Source organism: Zingiber officinale, chromosome 1B (assembly GCF_018446385.1).
Source record: "Zingiber officinale cultivar Zhangliang chromosome 1B, Zo_v1.1, whole genome shotgun sequence".
Taxonomy (NCBI): domain Eukaryota; kingdom Viridiplantae; phylum Streptophyta; class Magnoliopsida; order Zingiberales; family Zingiberaceae; genus Zingiber; species Zingiber officinale.
Window position 1 is genome coordinate 68,501,485 of NC_055986.1, and position 10,477 is coordinate 68,511,961.

Consider the following 10,477-nt stretch of genomic DNA (forward strand, 5'->3'; position numbering starts at 1 on the left):
TCATCAAATGAACCTAATCTCCATCTAATTGCCCTTTGTGTGTGACCCTATAGGTTCTTATAACATTGGCAATGCTCCTAAACTCATTTAGAAGCATAAGTAATGAGCGGTATCTAGCAACATATCATTACTACCCAAGTATAAGAATGTTGAGATCCAACATCACCTTGTGACTACTAATTGTGACTCTTCACAATATATGACAAGTGTCCTTCTATCCTTGACATCTAGATTGATCAATGTGAGGCATATACCGTGTCATCCTCTAATCAATCTAAATCTTGAATCCCAAGAAGACTCACTTAATCAAATGAGCTCAACATCTCATATTGACTCATTTGGGCATGGTCATACACTTAGTGATCTCACTCTATCAAGAATATTGATGTCTCTCCCGTCATATAGGAGGGATAGATCCCATCTACATCACTCACATCCCTCCGCATAATTTGTTACATACCCAGTAATCGCCTTTATAGTCCACCCAGTTACAGGTGGCGTTTGATGAAGTCAAAGTATGTAACTCCTTATGTAGGGAACCATGATGACTTCAGGTCCAAGGACTAATAGTCATACTAATAGACACATGAGAAAGTATATGACACTTATATAACGATCCATGATACTTTCTCATGGCGGGTCATTCAGTATACATTCTTCAATGCATACCCATGTGTCAACTTGATATCTCTATATCCATGACTTGTGAGATCAAGTCATCGAGTTGACTTAAATGCTAGTCTCGTCGCATTAACATTGTCCCTGAATGCTAATACTTGACTAGAAATGATTAAGAGTAGTGTTCCCTATATCATCTCACTATCGATTCAACTAACCGATTGATATAGGTAAGAACCTTCTACTCAAGGACGCTATTATACTTAGTTATTTGACACCAATACAAGTAAGCATAATAACCATAAACAAATGCCTTTATATATATAAGAATATGATACAATGAGTCCATACAACAATCATCAAATGATTGGCTCTAGGGCTCTAACTAACATCCCCCCGGTCCCTGGTATCTCGAGACTCGAGGCGGATCCAACGGATATATGAGTAACAGGTTAATAATATACTAATAAAATAATTGAGGGGTGAGTATGGAAAATGTACCCTGGCCCAGGGGCGCCCTCGGATAGGACACGGCTCTAGTTGTCGGGACCCATAAGAGTAGACGAACGAGAGTCGGATGTGGAGCTGAGTCTAGAGGCACAGAGCCAAACGCGGTCTGGATCCGGAAGATAAGCTGCAGGTCGGGAAATAATAACGGCACGCAGGTCGGGATACTAATAGCGGCACGCAGGCCAGGATAGGATCTCGACACGCAGGCCGAGAAATAACAACAACAAGAACACTAGACACAAAACAGTGTAAAACACAATCGCAGCTCAAAAGTTAGAGACATGTCAGATCGAAGCATAATGGCGACAGTGGCCCGGAGGCCCGATCGATGGCGAAAACATACAACAATATGGATCGAGAGCTAGAGAACCGAACCGACAGATCTGCGATGCCGGTAGCGACACCGACGACTAAGAACTGCTTGTTGTGGGTTATAGAGCGGATAACGATGCTGAAAAATTCAAGGATGGTGGTGGCGTGCCCCACCGGCGATAAGGGCTACGACCACCGAAAATAGGGGAAAAGCAGCTGTGGCGGTGGACTGCGGTGCCGGCAGCGGCTCCGATAGCGGCAGCAGGAAGAGAGGAAGAGGAGGGTAGTGGGCTGTCGGCTCCGGCGACTCTAGTGGCAACCCGAGAAGACGACGTGCGCGGAGTTACAGATGAAGGCAGCGGTCGAGATGGAGAAAGGGGGTGGTCGTCCTTGGAGGCAGCCGGCTTTGGAGGAGCAGTAGAGGAGCGGTGTTGCGACGCTATCCGGCGACGGCATAGCGGTGAGGAAGAAGAAGAAGAGCAGTGGCTGGTTCAGCGGTGGCGTCGCGAGGAGGAAGAGAGGGGCAGAACGACAACCGGCGCCGGCGAGGAGTTGAGCACGAGGGAGAGAAGTTGGCTCCCTCCTTCTTTGACGACGGAAGAGGCGTAGAAGCGAGAGAGAAGAGAAGAAGTGGCTGTTGGAGGAAGGAAGGGAGGGTAGCAGCCAGTGATCGACGTCCTCGTCGGAGAGGCTTGTAAGAGGGAGGAAGAAGACCTCCCTTTGGTTCCTGTTGGTGGCGGCTTAAACCGGCTCCACGAACACCCCCCCCCCTCCCCTCCCTCTTTTTTGCTACAGTGTTCTCCCCTTAAAACCCTACACCATCCTTTTGTCAAATTACCCCTCTTCTTTCCTTTAATTACTCTTTTGCCCTATGCCATATCCATATCAGCGTCGATGGGCAATTAATGAATGGAGCTTGGTGACTACTCTGGGAGGAAGTAGGGAATTCCCTTGCTTCTCCAGATGTCGATAGATGAGGAAGGAAAAGCCCTTAACCTCGGTGGATGACAATGGATGGACTCTAATGGGCGACGATGGTGGTGGAAATCACTCTCTCCTCCTCCTCTACTTTGCACCCCGCCTCCAATTGACCATCTCCTCCAATTGTAGCTTCTTAGTTTTGAATTTATCTCATATCTAAATGGACGATACATAATTTTTTAGATCTTGATCAACAATTGGATCAGTTCAGATCCGGAATCAAAGGCTCTATATCTTGATCAATAGGTGCAATCTACTCTCTTTAGACTTGGATGGACCAGATCTTTGAGTGATGGCTCAGATAGCTCTTTATCTTGGATGAACGGTCCAAATTAGAACAAATTGGTTATCTTCCTTTAGCCTTAGCTTTAAGCTCAATTTGATTTTATCCGCCTCGAGTTCATTGCCCCTTGATTGTCTACAAAGAATAGCACATTTAAATATTTAGTAATAATTTTACAAATATAAGATAAATTACATCAAAACTTAAAATGATTCTAAACTCGTAAAATATAATATAAATACAAATTAAAACACACAAGAGGACTAAAAGTATGAGTATATGACCTAAATAATGTAATAAAATGATAGTTATCATTACTCGCCTTTTTACTTGGAGTTTTGATGGTACCCATATTAAGCCCAAAGAAGACGATCCAAATTATATTATCTGAAGCAAGAAACATCAGCTAATTGTGGCATGACTGATTTAGACACTTAGTAAGCATATATTTCCTATAATTGTAGAACTTGATAGCTCTTGCCAAATATTGAAAGCTCTTACTAGAACCTTTGTTTCACATTCTCAAGGACGAATCTTCAACTTCACATGTAACTACAATCAGTGCAATCAGGAGATAAATCTATTATGTAATCAATTAAAATTGTTGCTAATAATTTAGTTGCAATTGGGCACTCAATTTGAGTACAATTTACTAATATATATTCTTGTAGATGATCAATATGGCAATTTTACTAATTAAACATCACTTGATACTCTTCATGGCATATATTATCCTCTCATGAAATATAATACTCCTATAATTACAATCTCAAAGGAATTCTCTCAGTCTTTTAGCATATATGACTAGCACAATTAACAAGCTGAAGAAATAAAGAACTAAGGACGAGAATTTTGCCACATTTGCCTCAACAAGGGTCACTTTGCTCTTGAGTTCTGAATTAATTAAATAGCAAATAATATTTACAAAATTTCAAAAAAAAAAGAAAAACACGCATGTGCAAACGTTACTTCGTCCACTTGATGCGCGATGTTTCGGGAAGCCATGGCCAAAAACAGATGGACGTTGTCAGCCACGGCTAAGAATGGGAAGGATATTGTCGTCGTTGGCCTGTCCCTCCCCACAATAGATTCAATCAATGCCGGAACCGAAATTCCTCTAAAATTTTAGGACAAAAGATCATTGCAGAAAATTTCCACCAAAGATTTGCCTTTGGATTTGGCTCCCTGCCTCAACTAGCTAGTACCTCATCCGCGGCATTTCATGAGACGCCGCCTGGTTTTGAGGCCAGCCATGGCGAGACTCGGCAACAAACACATCATCGGCTGCAGCAAAATTCGCTACTGGATCCTACTCCCCATTTTCTGCGCCTTCCTCGTCACGGTTTCCGGTGCTTTGTGGTTCTTCTTAATCCTATATCCTAAGAATTCCGAGGAACCTGTAGTTGTCGTTGGGATGCCAGTCGGGTTGCTTTCATCCCATACTTCGCTACCTCCACCTTCTCCACCTCCAGCTCCGCCTTCGCCATTAAGGACCCCTCCACCGCGGTCGCCTCCACCACGGCCACGGCAACAACAACCTCGACGCTCCATCGTCAAGGAAGATGATCGCTGCGCCGGGCGTTACATTTTCGTACACGACCTTCCGCCCGAGTTCAACATCGAGATGCTCCAACATTGCCGGAGGCTAAGCCGGTGGACCGATATGTGTCGGTACACGTCCAATGCGGGGCTCGGACCCAAGCTAGAGAAAAATGGCAATGTCTTCTCCGGCCGCGGATGGTACGCCACAAATCAGTTCGCGCTCGACGTTATCTTCCATAACCGGATGCGGCAGTATGAGTGCCTCACAACCAACTCTTCCCTCGCAGCTGCCATATTTGTACCCTACTATGCCGGCCTTGACATCGCGAGATACCTCTGGGCTCCAAACACCGCGGCAGTCCGCGATGCAACTCCTCGGGAGCTATTCCGTTGGCTCCGGTCGAAGCCGGAGTGGGGGGCCATGAGTGGACAGGACCACTTCATGGTGGCAGGGCGCATCACATGGGACTTCCAAAGGCCGACGGATCACGATGATGACTGGGGAAACAAGTTGATGCTTCTGCCAGAGGCACAGAATTTGACGGTGCTAGTGATCGAGTCGAGCCCGTGGAAGAGAAACGACGTCGGAGTACCTTACCCGACCTACTTCCACCCATCGACGGATAGCGAGGTACGAGCATGGCAGGAGAAGATGCGGCGGGCACGGAGGCCGTGGTTGTTCACCTTCGCAGGCGGAGCGCGGACAGGCGAGACTGCGTGGATCCGCAACGAGGCAATGGAGCAGTGTCGGCAGTCGCGACAGTGCAAGTTGCTGGAGTGCAACATCGGTTACAGCAAATGTCACTCGCCGGACAGCGTGATGCGGATGTTCGAGCGTTCTGTATTCTGCCTCCAGCCGCAGGGGGATTCATTCACACGGCGGTCAACGTTCGACGCCATGGTGGCCGGGTGCGTGCCTGTCTTCTTCCACCCGGGGTCGGCCTACGTTCAGTATCTATGGCACCTGCCGAGGAACTACAATAGGTACTCGGTATTCATCCCGGAGGACAAGGTGAGGGAGGGGAATGTGAGGATCGAGGAGGCACTGAAGAAAATTAAGAAGAAGGTGGTGAGGGCGATGAGAGAGGAGGTGATAAGGATGATCCCGAGGTTGGTGTATGCGGATCCGAGAGCAAGACCGCCAGGGGTGAGGGACGCCTTTGATGTGGCAATTGCCGCCGTGATCGAAAGGGTGAGGGATATTAGACGAAGAAAAGCTACGGTGGTTTTCAAAGAAAGGGAAACATGGAAGTATGCACTGGTGGGGAGGGAGAAGGAAATTGCCGGGTGGGAGCATTTCTTCCGCAAAGGGAGGAATTAACATTAAATCTAAGCATGTCCGATCCCCGATCCGACCCGATCAAGCATATGGCTTCGGGTTGAGATGCTAATTAAGGCCTTTATATATATATATATATATATATATTTTGTATTTGTTTTAACACTTCGGTTTCTTCCTAATTTTGTAGATAAATTAAAGTACGTAGTTGCTCAGCACCACCTTCGCTGTTTTGACTTTCTTTTTTATCATTAGCTAAAGAAACAAAAGATGGATCGAGAAGGTGAAAAGAAACTGATTCATACTTATTTCCACCGCCTTCTGATTAATAAACATCCCAACCTACATCATGATTTTTCCGTCGCTTAAGTCAAATTTGTGTATTTGGCATAAGCAAATCTTCCACATCAACTAGCTAGCTAGTTGAATATATATATAGAAGATTACATTTAAAATGCTTCAATTTTATCCATAGTAATGCAACTGTGAAATAAAACATCAACATCCATTTGAATATTCGGCAATTTATCAAAAAAATACCTAACTTTACCTAACTTTTTAATTACTAAAAGATGTATCATACTTTACTTTGATAATTATTAAAGGAGGTATTAATATATCTAATTTTTCTATTTCACCCTCTGATAATTATATCACCTCTCTCCTACCACTTGTGAAAAATAATCAAATATCTTTCTTCTTTTCTCTCACCTATTTTATTTTATTCAATACGAATTAATTTTTTTAAAAATCTCTGGACCATCACTAGTAAAATCAAAATTAACAATGGAGAGTATATTTAGATTTCTTATAATTTTAGAAATCCACAAGACCTAAAATAGTTACAATCTGAGGTCTCTAGGTTGATCAGTAGTTTTCGACCAAAACTCACTGATCGGTCTAGAGATCTCAAATTACAACCATTTTAAGTCCTGTAAATTTTTAAAATTATAAGGAGTTCAAATATACTCTCTATTACTAGTTTTTGACTTTCCTAGAGATTGTCCAGAGGTTTTGAAAAAAAATAAATTCTCTTTTTTTTCGTTAGACTTGTTATGAGCCGTGTTGGACCTAATATCTCCTCATATCAGGCTCAACGTGGACCTGATATGAGGAGATATCAGACCCAATAGAAAGGAAAAAAATATTTTTTATCCCCTAGAAAAGTCGAGAATAGTAATGGAGAGAATATTTGGACCCCTTATAATTTTAGAAATCTCAAAGATCTAAAATGATTATAATCTGAGGTCTCTATATTGATCAGTAGATTTTAACTAAAACCTATTGATTGACCTTGTGTCACGCCTCATACCTTCTAGTGACAATATTGGAGATATGATATGAAACCAATTCAAGCCAACACAAATGCCAATACGATATAATAATAACATCAAGTGACAAATGGTAATGCGTGTATGTATGCATGAACAAGTGATCATACTAACTATCAAGTGTTGACTCTCCGCAAGTGTACGAAAATATCGTAAGTAATAATAAAAGATATTGTATCCACATGGACTGAAATAACCACTAAAGATGTCTCAATGCGAGTTAGCTAAACAACTAATTAATTGATTCACAAAAGCAAAGTGTAACTATGAAAAGTAAAACATAGAAACAAAAGAATAAGAAACAAGAATAAGGGCAATGATAAGAGATGTTCTAGGAGTTTTGGTTTCTTTGTAAGGTTATCAAATGTAAATGATCTACCAAATCTTATTCCTCAATTGTCCATTATTTGTAGAAGGTTGCCGGTTCTCTCTTGCAATAAACAACCGGCCTAGGATTAAAATCTATACCTAAATATGATCAATTAGGTATGAATCTATGTTGTCCTTACACGGGCTTGTTCCTGTCATGAACGTCCCTCGGATAATCAACATAGGAATTCACAATTCATCAACCGCATAAAGATACAAAGATTTATGCATACTATATATCCTACCCCCTTGAATAATCCTATTTCACCTTCAAGATCATCCCTCAAATGTCCTTACATGGGCATGTCTGTCACGTATGTCCCTCGGAAAATCGAATGAGGAATTACCTCTACAAGATCCACAAGATATCCAAACATTCAATAAAGCATGGTAATTAAGCCCTAATCACAACAATCCACACAAGAAAGAATGGATACAAACAGGGCAAAATCATAGAAATAGGAAATTGACATATCTACAAGGGTTTTACATCAAATCATTCGTACAATTACTCCCTCCATCCTAGAACAAAGAAATCTACTCCATAAAATGGGGAAAGAAATCCGAAGAGAGGAAGATTACAAGCATTCTTGATCCTAAATCCAAGAAGAGGAAGAATGAAAGCTTATATATGATGAAGAACCGTCTCCGGATCCGATCCAGAATCTTGGAGTCGAAGCGTTGAAAATCCACCCTTGAATCGCTTGAAAATCCCTCCAAGATGGTGGAGGAACGCCCAAATCTTGATTTCCCCCCAAAAGGGAGAAGATCCCTTTTCAATTCATGAAGGAGACCTTATATAGAGGGGAGGTTTGGGTGCCACACGACCCCGAGGCACGGCCGTGTGAGGTTTACACGGCCAAGGCTACTCCCTTCTCTGCCTACCTTACACGGTCGTGTGTGATATACGGTCGTGGCATGCTTCTTCCACAACTCCCTTTGCATGGCCGTGTAGATCTACACGGCCTGCACTGCCTCTTCCTTTGGAAACCTAGCACGGTCGTGTGGCGTACACGACCGAGGCTTCTTTTGGCTTCAAATCTTGGCACGGTCGTGTGAGGTTCACATGGCCGAAGCCACTTCCTTTTCTGCTGCAACCATATGGCCAAGGATCTCCACATAGCTTGGGAAACTCCCCATGGCAGGCCCGTGTGAGGTTCATGTACAGTGCCTTCCTCTCTGGCTTCGCTTGCAGATTTGGCCTCGAACATGAATCCTTCACCAAATTTGACCCTTGTATACAGAAAATACACAAAAGTAGATCTCTGAACAAAAAGAGTAAATATGCTGAAAGGAAAGATGGAAGTACGAAAATGTTAGTTAGAGCCCTAGAGCCAATCATTTGATAATTGTATGAACTCATTGTATCATATTCTTGTATATTAATAAAGGCATTTGTTTGGTTATTATACTTATTTGTATTGGTGCCAAATAGACTAAGTATAATAGCATCCTTGAGTAGAAGGTTCATACCTATATCAATCGATTAGTTGAATCGATAGTGAGATGATATAGGGAACACTACTCTAAATCATTCCTAGTCGAGTATTAACATTCAGGGACAATGTTAATGCAATAAGACTAGCATGTAGGTCAGTTCGATGACTTGATCTCACAAGTCATGGATATAGAGATATCAAGCTGACACATGGGTATACATTGGAGAATGTATACTGAATGACCCGCCATGAGAAAGTATCATGGATCGTTATATGAGTGTCATATACTTTCTCATGTGGCTATTAGTATGACTATTAGTCCTTGGACCTGAAGTCACCATGGATCCCTACATAAGGAGTTATGTATTTTGGTTTCGTCAAACGTCACCCGTAACTGGGTGGACTATAAAGGCGATTTCTGAGTATGTAACGAATTATGCAGAGGGATGTGAGTGATGTAGATGAGATCTATCCCTCCCATATGACGGGAGCGACATCGCTATTCTTGATAGAGTGAGACCACTAAGTGCATGGCCATGCCCAAATGAGTCAACATTAGATGTTGAGCTCATTTGATCGAGGGAGTCTACTTGGAGTTCAAGATTTAGATCGATTAGAGGATGACACGGTCTATGCCTCACATTAATCAATCTAGATGTCTAGGATAGAAGGACAATGTCATATATTTTGTGAGGAGTCACAATTGGTAGTCACAAGGTGATGTCGGATCTCGACATTCCTGTAACTTGGGTAGTAATGATGTGTTGCTAGATACCGCTCATTACTTATGCTCCTAAATGGGTTTAGGGCATTGCCAACGTTACAAGAACCTATAGGGTCACACACTAAGGATAATTAGATGGAGATTTGGTTTATATGATGAACCAAGAGGATTAGATTCATTTGATGAATCATATTGGATTAAGAGTAATCCAAATTGGGCTAATTGAGTTGGACTCAAGTTGATTCATGTATTTAATGATTCTAATTTAGATTATGACTCATTAAATCAACTTAATTTAATGAATTAGATTCATTATATTAAGTTGGCTTGAATCATATGGTTGGATTAGATCAACCATGAGAGAGATTTGATCAAGTTTGACTTGATTTGAGAGGAAGAGAAAAAGTCATGTTTGACTTGACTTTTTGCCACATCACTAGTGAGTTGGCAAGATGTGGACCAATATGATTGCTCCACATCATCAATGTGTGCCACCTCATGGAGGTTAAAAGCCTCCATAGCATTTAATGTGGCCAGCCCACATTAAATGAGGAGGTTACACTTGTTGCCATGTCATTTAGTGAGGTGGCAAGATGTGGACCAATAGTGTTGATTCACATCATCCTAGAGTGCCACCTCATGGGGGTTACAACTCTTAATGGTCTCCACATTAATTGGAATTAATGTGGAGAGTTACACCTCCAAGATGTGGCCGGCCACTCTAGTGGAAAATGAAAATATTCATTTTTCATTCAAGTGTGATTAAGTCATCTTCTTCCTCTAGAGCTCTCTCTTCTCCCTCTCCTCCTCTCTTGGCCGAACAAGAAAAGGTGCTAGCACACCTTTGTTTGGTCTTCTCCATCAAGGATTGTTCGTGTGGATACTTCTAGAGGACCGTACACTTGACGGTCTAGAGATCCGGCACCTTGGACGAGCGGGAACGCGAAGGGCTTCGCTACAAGGGTAATGATCTTAACTTTAGTGTAGATCTAAAGTTTTTACAAACTCGTACAAGAAAAAGGTTTTTCGAAAAGTTTTGTTTACGAATCTTTGCACGAGATCCATGGCTTTGGGTGATTCGGGGTTTCC

The 10,477-nt window shown here is 42.4% G+C and overlaps 1 protein-coding gene across 1 annotated transcript; it reads left to right on the forward strand.

The window, feature by feature from the left end:
- Positions 1-4,262: 4,262 nt before the first annotated feature.
- On the forward strand, positions 4,263-5,567 carry LOC121970578 (xyloglucan galactosyltransferase KATAMARI1 homolog). The gene has a single exon (XM_042521403.1). It carries the CDS (start codon positions 4,329-4,331, stop codon positions 5,565-5,567), a length of 1,239 nt encoding a protein of 412 aa, XP_042377337.1. The 5' UTR covers positions 4,263-4,328.
- The last annotated feature ends 4,910 nt before the right edge of the window (positions 5,568-10,477 follow it).